The sequence below is a fragment of the Carcharhinus amblyrhynchos genome, chromosome 34, assembly GCF_965287045.1.
Source record: "Carcharhinus amblyrhynchos chromosome 34, sCarAmb.v2.hapA, whole genome shotgun sequence".
Classification (NCBI taxonomy): Eukaryota; Metazoa; Chordata; class Chondrichthyes; order Carcharhiniformes; family Carcharhinidae; genus Carcharhinus; species Carcharhinus amblyrhynchos.
In genome coordinates, this window is record NC_137357.1 from 7,575,481 (window position 1) to 7,590,712 (window position 15,232).

General features: G+C 39.9%; 1 protein-coding gene across 1 annotated transcript in view; it reads left to right on the forward strand.

The window, feature by feature from the left end:
- The window catches only part of LOC145361355 (AP-3 complex subunit mu-2), a 29,686-nt gene extending 15,909 nt beyond the window's left edge, over window positions 1-13,777 (forward strand). Inside the window, exons 5-8 of the mRNA XM_080217034.1 lie at window positions 1,072-1,205; window positions 3,655-3,862; window positions 9,631-9,775; window positions 11,626-13,777. Of these exons, the coding sequence (XP_080073160.1) occupies window positions 1,072-1,205; window positions 3,655-3,862; window positions 9,631-9,775; window positions 11,626-11,726 (588 nt within the window). The 3' untranslated portion in view covers window positions 11,727-13,777. The remainder of the gene's footprint in view (window positions 1-1,071; window positions 1,206-3,654; window positions 3,863-9,630; window positions 9,776-11,625) is intronic.
- The last annotated feature ends 1,455 nt before the right edge of the window (window positions 13,778-15,232 follow it).

Sequence of the window (15,232 nt, forward strand, 5' to 3'; positions counted from 1 at the left end):
GCCTTGTTGTATCACATGTCATTGTTTTGGATGGGATGTTCATTGGGCCTCCTTGCCCATTAGTTGGTTAATTGCCCACCAATATTTTTGACTGAATTTGGCAAGAATGCAGAGCTTTGATCTAATTCATGAGTTGTAGGATCTCCTAGCTCTGGATATAGCATGCTGCTGTTAGCATGCAGGCAGTATAGTAGTATTGCTTCATCAGGTTGATACCTCTTTCAGGTACGCGTGCTATTCCTTGAATAGTTGTCTACACTCGTCATTAAACCAGGGTTGGCTTCCAGCTGGCTTGATGACAATGACAGAATGAGGGATATGTCATTGGTGGAATACAGTACTACTGAAGCCAATGGTCCCAACCCCCCTCAAATGCACAGTTTGAGTTGCCAGATCTGTTCCAGAACTATCCCATTTAGCATGGTGGTATGCCTTTTAATGCAATGAAGCCTGTCCTCAGTGTGAAGACAATATTTTGTATGATGTTATTCCTACTGTGGACAAATGCACCTACGACAGGCAAGATGAGTAAAGATGAGGTCAAATAGAAATTACCCTCATTTTGATTCTTTCTCCATCTGTACAAGCTTATTTTGGCAGTTGTATTCTTTAGGACTCCACCCATTAGTGGTGCTACTGAGTCATTCTTGGTGATGGTCATTAGTATAATCCTGGGTGATCTGCCTGGGCTTTGAGCTAAGGCCTGGTCTATAAATGAAGACATGATGTGGGTATGCCGGCGTTGGACTGGCGTAAACACAGTAAAAAGTCTGACAACACCAGGTTTTAGTCCAACCTATTTATTTGATAATATACTCACAAGCTTTCGGGGTTAGCCCCTTCGTCAGGTGATGAAGGGGCTAACCCCGAAAGCTTGTGAGTATATTATCAAATAAATAGGTTGGACTAAAACCTGGTGTTGTCAGACTTTTTACTATAAATGAAGAGACAGGACAGGAGAATTAAACTCTTGGTGAGTTCAGGATGGTAACAGTGAGTGCTGATCTCTAGTGTAAGGAATGACATTTATAATAAGAAATTCTCATGTTTTCTCTCTTCCAACAACTGCAGAATCCTCGACTGTTGGACGATGTCAGTTTCCATCCTTGTGTACGTTTCAAGCGTTGGGAGTCGGAACGAATTCTCTCTTTCATACCACCTGATGGCAATTTTCGCCTCTTGTCCTATCATGTCAGTTCCCAGAAGTAAGTAATACTTTGCTGGACTGAAGGATGGAGTAATCAAAAATGTTTTATTCCCATCCTCTCTCTCCACTATATTGGCTGTGGATGGTCAATTGACTTCTGAAAGTCACTTGTGGTTTGAATTGATACCCTGACTTATATCAGAGAAGCTCTTCTGGAACTAATGTCAGTTCCCTCATTTAATTTGTCACCAGGAGATGCAGAGGCCAATGGATTTATAGTATTGTGATAATTACAAATTTCATCCTGTTACTTAAATATCTTTTGGTAACACCTTGCATGTTGTTTGGAAGTTGGAAATATTAAAAATGTAATTGAAAATATGGAATGGGGGATAGAGCAAACCACCTCAGTTTTCTTGCCATGTTTTATTGAACATTTTAATCATACTTGTCATGAGGAATAGGCCATTTGGCCCATCAAGCCTGCTCCACTATTCAATAAGATCATGCATGGCTGATTTGGAGCATTAACTTCACTTTCCATTCCAAAAATCTAATTTCCATGTTGGTCAAAAATTGGCCTTCCTCAGCCTAGGATCAAGCCTTTGCTGTTTTCTGGGGAAGAGAATTTCGAAGTCTAAACAGGTTGAGATTCTCCTGACCTCTGGCTAGAATTTTCTGACCTCACCTGTAGCTGAGATTCTCCAGGCCCTTTGCTGTGAACGGAGATTTGGTTAACCACCAAAGCCTCCATTCTCACTGGTGGGGGAGTGTAAGACCGGAGAATTCCTTCCCTGTCTTAAAACAGGAGATGCCTTTTAAAAATGTGCTCCCTAGTTTGAGACTGCCCCACATGGAGACACATTCTCCTGGTATCCACCTGTGAAGTCAGCTTCCATTTCAATCAAAATTGCTTTCAAGAACACAACGTTGTAAATCTGAAGTCACAAATAAATGGCAGTAATTTTTCCCTATTTGACACAGATTGACTATGACTACTATTACAGTAACTTGGAACAATAAGAATCAAGCACCAGGTTATTCTCTTTTTGGTCGGTCTTTCTGGGTTATGGGTTAATATATACAAATCACATCGGGCTGAGTGTGCATTTGAAAAAGTGAGTAGATCTTGCGCAAATCTCCTTCAGTCAATCATTCTTGCATGCAGCCCACTTAGGAAACAGACCAGCTCTTTGATCTCCTTCAAAATGTTAGAAATATCTTAATTGTATCACTATTGGGAGAGACAGCTGATACTCGAGTGACTGTGTTTCAACTTGATATAATCTTGCAGTGGAACAATAGCTCTTTTATGCTTTATACTGCCAGTTCAGATGGTTGAGGAGGCATGCTGCTGAAGAGAGCTGGCAACATTTTATTATTGGATATGTTAACTGAAGTATTGTTTGTGTCAACTATTCATCTGCTTTATATCATTGTTACTTGGAAGTAAATGAGTATTTATTATTTTTAGGAGTAATTATCAACATATCCTGGATATTCTGTACGATCTTCATTGTCCAACGCAATGGGAAAATGACAGTTATTAGGCACATTATTCCCTCATGCCACTCAATTAATTCAAAACTGTATCCTTATAAAATTAATCCCATTCCAAGAGTTGGAATGAATCCTGAACTGTAGTACTGCAAACACAGGTGAAAAATGTTGGTCGTCTCAATGTTCTCATGTTAAAGTACTGTAAAAGTGAAAAGTAATATCATCACCTACCTCGAAGTTGAGTGGTGAATATGCCAAAATTTTTCACCCAGACATCTTTTGGTGCAGGGTGTGCCTTTTGTAGTTAATTACATCATGGTTGGTACAGGCTTGGAGGGCTGGTTCTTGTGCTATAATTTTCTTTGTTCTTGTGTGTCTTTGGATCTGCTGGATGCTACGTTTCCTCTTTTTTGCCAGTGTTGAGCCATTCCTATGAAGTGAATTTTTCAAAAAGTGAAACCTGACTGCTCAGTTTGTTTTTTTTTAAAGCAACGAGATACAAAAGCAAAATATCATGGATGCTGGAAATCTAAAATATAAATTGCTGGAAATCTTAGAGATGGAGAGTTGATGTTTTCAGAGGAGTCCTGGTGAAATTGTCCTGAATTGGGTAATCTGTTGCTATCTCCACAGATGATGCTTGACCTACGTACAGCAGTTTGTTTTGATTTTAGTCACGTCTGATGTTGGGTAAAATGGGATTGGCTGTGATGCTGCCTCTGGTCAAATGTTCTGCTGCCTATCCGTGCATGACAACCAAATTTGGCCATGTCCAACCCTAACATTGGGCTTTAAGCTCTTGACCTTGCACTAAAGTAATGAGTACCAGAAAAGGCATCTTTCAGTATTCTCCCTGCAGGTGCCTTAAAGAAGGGATGAGTGGGGTAAATGGTGAGATATAAAACTTATAGAAACCAAATATATTCTTAGATTTCCCCCTCTCTCACAATATGTAGAAACAAATTGTATGTATTCTTTATTTAACAGCTTTGTTTATTGTCTTTCAGTTTAGTTGCTATTCCTGTCTATGTGAAACACAACATCACCTTCCGGGATGGCAGTTCCATGGGACGGTTTGAAATCACCGTTGGCCCAAAACAAACGATGGGGAAAATGGTGGAAGGTACGGTCGTGACCAGCCAGCTGCCAAAGGTGGTTCTGAACATGAATCTCACGTCCACACAAGGAAACTATACCTTTGACCCAGTCACTAAGGTAACAGCATGAGAAGTGGGACTGCCATGAGTTGACTGGTGATAATGTACTGATGAACATCAGGAATAAACTCCACAGAGTAAAAATAGCTTGCATACACGTAGATTCTTTACACTCAACACAAAAGTTAATAGCTTAATCTCAACATAAACATAAACATAATTGCTGGAGAAACATTCACTGAATCCTTTTTTCTCCTCCATCTCTTAGTATTTCAAGTATTTATCCAATTAACAGTTGTGCTGTAATTAATGCAGTAATCGCATCCAGTCATGCATTATGAAGGGTTATCAGAATTTAAATGAAAAACAAGACATTCAAATCTTGTTCTTCAGCACTAAGCCATGATTTTTGCTCCTTTGTTACTGATAATTGTCTGAATTAGGCAATCTTCTCTCAATTTTTCAAAGCCTTTCAAAACTTGGAACATTTCTATTCGAGGCCACCTATGCCTCTTATCCCCAGTCTTGCTCTACTCAAGCAAATACATTTCAGCTTGTAAAGTTTCTTATCATAACTGGATTAGATCAATCCTGTATTACCTTAATAAAGCTACACTGTATCTTCTTTTTTCTCTCTGATAGTGTCTTCAACTATACACACTGCTCCATAGTTTAACCTGCCTTGAGTAGTGTAGCCAAACACTAGTTTCCCACCACCAAACATCTTATTGTGCACCAAAGAGAAGAGCTGTGCCTGCAGGCTTACATCCAGGCACTCTCCACCTCAAGACATACAACACCAGTTTGGGTTTAGCAGTAGGTTTAAAAACCCCCACTGACTGCTTCTCATTGGGCAAGCCTCCACTCAGTTAATAAGGGAGCTCATACACCACAAAGCCTATGGGGAGGTCTGTGGCCTTTATTGTAAGGTACAGAATTCAGGGTTTTGATACTGATACACTTTGAGGGTCATAGCACAAAGTGAGTTGGTGAGGACAGCAGTGATTTAATTTTTGGGGTAGCTCATTAAGTATTGAAGGGTAATATTATTTAACAGTTACAAGGTACTGGTCACCTGTGATGTTGTAATAGTTGGTGAAGTAGAGGTGCTTGAATATAAGCAGTGCTATGTAACAAGTATCCATGGGAAGCAGCAAGTTAAAACACTTTGTGTTCAGGACCAGATCAGAAACTCCAACATATATTTGTGAATTTCACCTTGACCCTGTGTTTTTTTATTTTGACATTAATCCAAGTATAAGGTGTTTCCAAAGACCCACCAATAAACTTTATTTAATACAGTTAAAATATAACAAAAAGAATTAACATCTTTTACCAGTTGAAATACTTAAACATGACAAGGTGCAATTTTTAACTGCTAGCTCTCCCTATCATTCCAATTTAAGCAACATCCCCATGGACATAAGTCCCTCTTCAGGATCAATTAGCACAAAATATATAGTCTTCAGTGGGTGCTCAGCTTCCAGCATTTTAACAGCTCTGGACACAGAAAAACACTTATCTTCTGACTCCAGGGAAAGAATTACCTTCAAACACCAGAACTTCAGAGCAAGAGACACAACCTTCAATCTCCAAAGAGAAGGCCACAGAGAGCTACTTCTCTCAAGATACCAAGCAGCAACTGAGCTTGTCTCTTTGTGAGTCCAGCCCCTCCCAGTCACATGAACTTTCCTGCCAATTAACCTAATCAATCCCCACCCTGAAAAGCCCCAAGCGGGGAGATGGGGGGGCTGCTCTCTTCCATGCCAAACAAGTGATCTTTTGCATGCCAAACAAGTAAACAAACTCAAATTAACTTGGGGACAAATTAAAAGGGGCAGCCCCCCAAAAAGGAAGGTGGGGGGGGTGGCGGCGGCAGCGGCAGCGGCAGCGATGGGCCCCAAGGGAGAATGCTAAAGGACCAGCACTGCATTTAGTCCAGATTAAGACAAGCATTCCGGCAATTAGGAACAATTATGCTTCTGCAGAATCAACATGGGCTGCCGGTTTTCAACAAAGCACACTGAGTGAATAGAACTGACTGCTTCAAAAAATAATGCTACACGAAACTTGGCACAGATACATTTCTTAAAAGCAGTATTGTCACAAAAATTAAAGGTACAACTTTTATGGTTGAGGGTGAATTAATAGGCTTTCTGGTTTCAGTGAAGTACAAGATCAATCTTGATGGGAATATTGCGACTACTATATCTGTTTTTATTTTAGAACATATCTATTTAAGTTGAAACTTTGAGTCAGTGTGAAAATCTATCAGGAGATATCTCATTTGTACTGTTTGGAATAAATAACAGAAAATACAGCATAAAAGGAGGTTGTTAGACTGATTATCATCATTGTGCCATCTTTGGTAGAGTTATCCCATTAATCCTGCTCTTCCTTCCTAATCTTGTTTATTCTTTATTCGGACAAGTATTTATACAATTAACTTTTGCATGTTGCTGTTGAATCTACTTCCACAACTTTTGTGGAATTGCAGATCACTACTTATAGTGTAGAAATGGTTTTCTTAGAGAAACATAGAAACTAGAAGCAGGAGTAGGCCATTTGGCCCTTTTGAGTCTACTCCACCATTCATTATGATCATGACTGATCATCCCCCCCCCCCACCCCCACCCTCCATATCCCCTGCTTATCCTATGATTCCTTTAATCTCAAGCTATATCTAACTCTTAAAAACATACGGGGGTGGTGGGTCTCCTGAAGTGCTGAATCAGCAGGAAAACTGTTCTAAATCCTGACTGTTCTGACAGTTCAGCTTCTCACCTAAATCTCTGCACTCTGTGTACTGAAGAGGTCGCAGTCGTGAATCTTATTAAAAACCCAGAGCAGTGGGGCCTATTTGCGCCAGAGTTTGACAGTTCTGGAGCTCTGTGGCCCCCCAGTTGTTAAACTCCCATTTGGATATAGGCTTCCGCTACTGCTACTGCTGCGGCTCCTACCCTTTCCTCCTCCTCAGTCCCGAGTGCCCTGATGTCCAGGCCCTACACCTCTTTACCCCCCACCCACTCACCCACCACCACCACACACAGCAGTGGCGATTTCTCTGCCTGCCCCAATCACTGCCCTTCCTCCGTCCCAGACAGATCCCAATGCAGAATGGCACTGGTGTACCCCTACCCCACCAATTGACCCCTTGACACTGCCCACTGCCAGTGGACAATGCCAAGATGCACCTTGGGTAGTGCCAAGGGGCACAGGCTGGCATTGCTAGGGTGCCCATGCACAAGGGGCACCTGCCGCCTGACTCGTCCCTCCCCCCTCTCCATTAGTTGGGCTAAATGGCTTCTTTGGCACTGTAGGGATTCTACGATTCTCTAGAAAATTCCACTTCTTCGGTATCAGAATACAATGACAATCTCTTGTCCCTGCTATAATTCCAGTAAATCACTTCCACACCCTCTCCAAGACCACGACATTCATCCTAACATCGGGTACCCAGAATTGAACACAGTACTCCAGCTTGAGGTCTAATCAGTTTTGAAATATTTTTGCATAAGTTTCTTGCTTTAGAGATGTATGCCCCTATTTGTTGTAGCCTTCTCAACCTGACCTGCCAACTTCAAAGATTTGTGTACACCCCCAGGTTCCTGCACATACCTTAAAATTGTCCCATTTAGTTTGATTGACTTGCCTCAATAATTCCTTCCAAACATGTGACTATTCTATTTCCTTCCGCATAAATTTATTTTGACTTAAGACTTTACATAGAAACTAGAAGCAGGAGTAGGCCATTTGGCTCTTCCAACCTGCTCAGCCATTCATGTTGATCATGGCTGATCATCGAATTCAATATCCTGATCCCTCTTCTTACCCCATCCCTACTCCCTCCATATCCCTTGAGCTCTTTAGCCCCAAGAACTATATCTAATTTCTTCTTGAAATCATACAATGTTTTGTCCTCAGCTACATTCTGTGGTAGTGACTACCACACATTCACTACCCTCTGAGTGAAGAGATTTCTCCTCACCTTTGTTTTAAAAGGTTTACCCCTTATCTTCAGACTATGACCCATAGTTCTGGACTCTTTCCTCCTTAGACCCCTCCGTCCCCCAATTATTGGGAACATTCTTTCTGAATCTACTCTGTCTAACCCTGTTAGAATTTTTTAAGTTTCTGTGAGATCCCTTGTCACTCTTTTAAACTCCAGTGAATATAATCCTAACCGTCTTAATTTGTCCTCATGTGACAGATCAGCCTGATAATGTTAGAACACCTGCCTCCCAACCAGATGGTCAAAGGTCTGGGTCACAGGATTGCTTGTCGCTCTAAATTGGATGCCACTTTTGAGACCAAATTCAATCAGTTTTTGCTAGATGTGATGTATTTCTAATTTGGGACGCTCTTTTGAAAAAGCTGAGACAATAGGCTTGCAGCACAGCAAGTGTATTTTCTAATGTTATTTCATGGAACAGCATTGACAGCTGTGGTAGAGAAATCTGCGCACCAGACCATCCTAGTCTCCAGGCTGAAGGATGCTATCTGTGGGCGAGCAGCACCTTGGATAAAATTGGGAATAAATTCAAAGTAAACACGATATATATTTCCATTAAAAGCTTTGTTGTATTCATGTTTGTTGTCCATTTAAATGCAAAGAAAAACTATTTGGAGCATTACGTGGCCATATCCCAATTGAGAGTTCTCATGATATGAATGGCAAGAGTTGACGTCTCAGTGTTTATGTAATCATTTGAACCCTCAAGAGTTATAGCCACTAAGATACTCCCATTGAATATAGATACAAGAGCAAAAATATTTTATTAATGATTAAGGGTTATGGGGAGAGGGCGGGAATGTGGAACTGAGCCACGACAGATCAGCCATGATCTTATTGAATGGCGGGGCAGGCTCGAAGGGCTAGATGGCCTACTCCTGCTCCTATTTTCTTATGTTCTTATTTTCTTATGTTCTTATAAACCTGCACTGCATTCCCTCTATAGCAAGGATACCAAAACTGCACACAATACTCCAGGTGTGGCCTCACCGATGCCCTATACAATTGCAGCAAAACACCCTTATCCGAAATTCAAATCCTCTTTCAATGAAGGCCAGTATACCATTTGCCTCCTTTACTGCCTGCTGTACCTGCATGCTTACTTTCAGTGACTGATGGCATGAGGGCTCCAAGGTCTCATTGAATACCCACCTCGCTCAATTTACACACATTCAAGAAATCATCCTATTATTGCTAGCTAAGTGAATAACCTCACATATATTCACATTTATACAGCATCTGCCATGTGGATGCCCACACATTCAGCCTGTCTAAATCATGCTGAAGCATCTCTGCATCCTCCGCACAGCTCACACTCCCTTCCAACTTTCTATCATCTGACATTTAGAGATAATGCATTCAGTTCCCTCTTCCAAATCATTAATATATAATGTGAACAGTTAGGATCCTAGCACAAACCCTGCAGAACCCCACTCGTCACTGACTGCCAATCAGAAAATTTATACCAATTCTTCGCTCCCTATCTACTCACCAGCTGTCAATCCCATGTGCTTTACATAGTAGTCTGGTCGAAAGCCTTCTGAAAGTCAAAACCACATCTGCTTTTTCTCCTTGGTCAACTCTACTAGTTACGTTCATCAAGCATGATTTCCCTTTTGTATATCCATGCTGACTTTGTCTGATTATACCACCGTCTTCCAAATACTGAGTTGTGAAATCCTTTACATGGAAACAGGATTTGTATATTTTACTTCAGCTTTCCATTTTCATTGTAGTGAATATGTTCTTTTCAATTATGTTGATTTGAGTAATTAAAAAAACTATAGTGGATGTCCGTGTCATCCACCATGCAGGTGCTGTCATGGGATATTGGGAAGATCAACCCACAGAGGTTGCCAAGCTTGAAGGGCACCATGAGCCTGCAGACAGGGACACCCAAGCCTGATGAGAACCCCAATATTAACATCCAGTTCAAAATCCAGCAACTGGCCATTTCAGGTAAGCAGTTGAAAAAGCATTTATCTTGGTCTTTAACTTGCTGGTTTAACATGGATGGTTTGCTTTTACACTTGAATAACAAAGAAAAGTACAGCACAGGAACAGGCCCTTTGGCCCTACAAGCCTGCACCGCTCATGATGCCTGCCCAAACTAAATCAATATGTGCTTCCGGAATCTGTATCCTTCATTCCCATCCTATTCATGTATTCGTCTAGCTGCTGTTAATGCACTTGCTCCCACTACCACCTCAAGCAGTGTGTTCCAAACATTCACCATCCTCTGTGTAAAAAAAAAACTTTGCACATCTCCTTTAATCGTTTTCTCACACCCTTTAAACTTATGTCTCCTAGTACTTGACTTTTCTAGTCGCATCTGACCATCCAGTCTGTCCATGCCACTCATAATCTTGTAAACCTCTTATCAGGTCACCCTTTCACCTCTGTTGTTCCAGTGAGAACAAACTGGGTTTATCTAAACTCTCCTCATAGCTAATACCACCCCCCCCCCCCCAACCTGATCAGGCAACATCCTGGTAAACTTTTTCTGTACCCTCTCCAAAGCTTCCACATCCTTCTGGTAGTGTAGTGACCAGAATTGTACACGGTATTCTGAATAAACTCGGAAAGAAATATGGGGCTGTCTACCTTCAAATTGTCCTTTAGCTTGGCAGTTGTGGGCTTCTGTCTCACTGTTATTACACATTTGCTTTAGCTTGATGGTGACAGTGATTGCAAAGTTTTGATTTCACATTTTAATTTGCTTTAATCTTTGCCCTGCTTCTTGTGGATGAAGCTATTCACTTTGAGGTAGGCAAGCTATTGAGGAAAATTGGCCTTAAGAGAAAAATAACTTGAATTCTTTCCTGCAGTTCTACTCACATGACCTCTGTTGCTCTACTAACAGATTGCTTGTGGTTTTTAGATCTAAAACAGTAGCAATCTTCCTTCTGAAAGCAGCCCAAATGAGGTCTTCTGCCCCGATCTTTCAACAACTTGCAGCGTAATGAGGAGATAGGGTGCAAGTGTAAAAATATTTTACTGAAGATAGTCATACAAAGAAACAAATTCAAAAAGTTGCAAGAAAAATCTTGTATCTTTCACTTTTAATCTTACTGTCTATTACAGGATATTTTATCATCATAAGCGACAGTAAAGAATTCCTGTTTCTTATCTGCAGAGTGAGAAATGGTCTCACTGCTGTGGACCAAATTATATTGACTAATTCCAGATTAAAAATGGAGCATAGCAGTGTGTGGAAAGAGTTGAAAATGTCCTTATGGGATTCTAAACATGAATCTTAAGTGATAGTCTGAAAGGAATTCTTTGTGTGAATTCTTCCCCTTACCAATTACAGAAACTAATAATAAAGACTTTACTCCAGAAGGCAGCTGATGTTTTGTCTCATTGATGTGAAAGCTACCAAGAGTGGGGAGCAGAATACTGAAACCTCAATGCATGTAGTGCAACAGCATTAATCATTTTGTTTAGGCTTTTCATTGTTTAAATGGAAAGTAAGTATAATTTGCTGTTCCAAGCTCAAATTGGTATTTTAAATTGTAGTAGTGTGTAATTTTGATTTCTGACCAACTATCATTACGATCTGAGAGTGACTGCAGATATATTTTTACTGCAATGTGGAACTGGATAGCGATTGTCAAAAGTGACTCCATTGATGACTTCACAAATGCCAGACTCAAGTTTCATCTACCCATTCATTTTTCCAAGTCTTTTATATTGCTTACAGTCATCCGCAAAGTGCAATTTCAGTCTTGTGTCTTACATTATACTGAGATTGCCTTTTCTTATTGGAATAAAACTGTTTACTGATATTGTGTTGCATCTTGCCTCAGGTTTGAAGGTAAATCGACTCGACATGTATGGCGAGAAATATAAACCATTCAAAGGCATCAAGTACATGACAAAAGCTGGAAAATTCCAAGTCCGAACGTAATAACTGTACTGCATGTTGCAGCAGCAAGACTTCCTTTCCCTAATTGTTTGCTTAACGATTGAATGTTCCCACTTTTGTGTGTTGCGTTGATATCAATACAACCAACTTGCATGGTTCACCATGTCTCAAAGACTTCAGAACTGTACTCTTAATGTTAACCACAATCTTCTTGGCATGAGTCAAAGTTTTAAGACTTGTGTGTCCTATGGTAAAGTTTATATTATAGTCTCCCTCATTGAAGGAGTGCAGTTTGTTATCACCACCTGGCCTGTCTTCAAATAAAATGTTATCACTTCAATATAATTAGCAACCACCATTATCTCGAGTAAGATAAGAGCTCAAAATTTGCCATGTGACATAAGTTTTACATCACAGAAGCAGAGTACAGAAAGAACATTTATGGAAAGCAGTGTTACTGTATTGTATCTTCAAGACTCAAACTGCTTGATTGGGCATTGCAATTTTTCATAATTGTCACGTTAGTAACTACTAGGATGCCAGTTTATTAAGGTGGTGATTTTTGTTTTGCACTGCTCCTGCCCATCAAAAGGACATGTTGATTTGCACATGACCTTTTTCTGTTTTGCTTGTTTCCCAATTATTGAAATGTTCTTGCTGTTCAAGATCTTTCAGTATTCAGTTAGCCTGAAGACCTAATACACGCACATTGTTTGGAACTATGTTTGTTTGTATCCTTGTATAAATTAAATATAACAGTGTCCCTACTTAACTTTTTGAAGAGGATATCAGTATTTTCATTGTTGCAATGTTAAGTGTTACAAAGTTCTTTTGAATATCTGTTTTTAAATAGATTTTATTTTAATATTTTCTTGATCCTGTCTGGATACAATCTGTTTGAAAAGGAATGCATTGGCATCTATTGTTGCCTCTAACATCTGTGGGCAAAGTATTGTGTAGTAACTAAAATTATTTATACTCTGTTTGGAACATTTAGGATCAAATAGGTCCACTGTAAGTCAGCACCATTTAAGGTAATCTGGGTAATTAAATAAGGCAAGCTGAACATCTCCCTGTTAGAAAATTGTTGAAGTTGCCTGACTTGAACAACCTGTTCATTTACGTGACTGTTTTCCACCCTTAAGCATTTCCTGACTTGCACAATTTTCACATGCAACAGTGATTGACAGACAAACATGTATTATCCTGATCTTTGTGTGCACTGGTGGGTTACTACTCTGATTTGAGGTACAGCTGATAATGGGCTCAGCAGAAAATGTCTTAATCATGGAATGCCATTTGGCACTAATCAGCTAATGAGGAGGTTAACATGTAGTCATACTCAACTGTCCAGAATGCTCAGCACAAATTGTCTCCCCTTGTTCCCACCAGCCATCCCCTTCTCCTGAGCATGCATTTTTAACAGTAAAAAAGAACAACTGGATTCTTTTGCTTTTTTTGCCTGCACATTGCTTTGTGAAAATGCCAGAATTCTAAAGTCAATTGTTGTAAGAAGACAGACCTTACATTCTCACAATCCACTTTTTATTAATGTTCACTCTTTTGTTCCACAATTATTTGAAGCTCAGCTTTTGGAAATATTTAATACTGTTGACGCAAACAACTGAATTCAACACGAGGGACCACGATTAACTGCAATTGACAAAAAATTTAGGAGAGAGAAAACATTCAATACAAACTGATGACAAAAGAAAGGAAAGAGATACTTATTCCTTTTCTTTATCATATTCCTGATAAAGGCTGAATTTTCTATTTGTTATTGTTACCATATTGAGGTCCAAATGAAACAAAGAGACAAGTATTTGAAGGTGAAGTACAGGTTCGCATGAAGCTGACACTAAATTGGTCAATACTATTACCTCATTGTGTTCTTCTGGGAGACTTAGGCCTTGTGGGTAGTATAATGTTTTAATTTATTTTGAGTATTTGGATGTATTTAAAAGAACAAATATTACAGCAGTCTCTTATTGGGTGTTGTGAATATGGAATATGATTCTATCATGGGTCAGAATTTTGCTTGATGCGTGTATCTGTTAATGTTTAGTATTAAAGAAATAAAGCATTGTTACAACAAATTATCTGCAGAATATTGTGTTTTGATAACGTTAAGCCTTTTTTCTGTGAGCTCGTACAAATAAAATCTTTGTTAGACAAATAACAAAAGACGAACCCAGCATCATTCAGACAATTGGACTGGTTAAACATGACATTAAATTTCAGCATTGCCATCCTGAAAATGATATTATTTTACTGAAATATTAAACATATTTTATACTGTCTCAGTTTTGACCTTGCATGATCTCTTCCCATCTGAAGTTGCATCACCTGCCAAATGCAGTGACTATTAACAGATAAGAGAAGTGCAATATCCATGCAAAGCCTTTGATTGTGGTTTAATGATTTTACAAAACCTGTTATTCATTCATTTGTTCTTCTTAGGCAGTCCGTCAGGACCGAGGATTACTTCTTTTCACACCAGGATCCTGAGATAACTAAACAGTCCAATGCTGGATACACACACTCTGCCACAGGCAGGGCAGATCATGTTCAATGAGGTGGGTGGGTGGATGTTCGGATTTTGTTCTGCTCCTTCCACTGTTTGTGCTTGCCTCCACCTGGGCCTGTTGGAGATGTTTAACATGGTTAGCAACTTAACGGATGCTTCTTCCCTGGTTTGCGTACTCGAGTAAGCAATTCCTCCACACAGTCGCAGATATTAAATTGTTTTCAGGAAGCTTTGAGAATGTCCCTAAAACGTTTCCTTTGCTCTCCTCAGTAACCATTTGCAGTGACAAAGCTCCAAGTCGAGAGCTTGTGTTGGGAGTTTTGTCAGGCATGCAGACAGTGTGGCCAACCCAAAATAGCTGATTATCCACAACCGTTGCTTCAATACTGAGGATGTTGACCTAATACGTGGAACACCTGTCCTGCAATTGATTACGTGGAGGCATTGCAGGTGATATTTCTCCAGGGATTTGAGAGATGTCTGCTGTATGTTGTCCATGTCTCTGACACATACATGAGGGCAGGTCATACTGCAGCCCTGTAGACCATGAACTGCTTGTTGGGTTTGAGGTCTTTGTCATCATGGCTGAAGACTGCACTGACAGACTAGTGATGAAATTGAGTTTGATCATCAATGTCTGCTCTCATGGACAGGACATTCCAAAAGTTTGAGAAGTGATCTACATTATCAAATCATTTGCTGTAAATTTAGATAGGCAGGGGGCATACACTCAGGAGATAACCAACATTGTCATCATCCACACTGTACTTAGTGTTTCATGCCTTAAATGTGTCAATGTCCAAAAGCCTCACTAAAAGCATTAATTTTCTCATTTCCATACTCCATCAAGAATACTTTCAGCCAGAATAAATGCATCACAATGCTTCCTTATGAACTCCTAAAACAGGCATTCAATTTCCTCTGGAAAATAGCTATTCTCACACTTCTTTTGAATTGTTATTGCTATGAGAGCATAATATTGGTTTTTTGGAAGTGTTGAAATCTGGTTAAGGGCAACTGA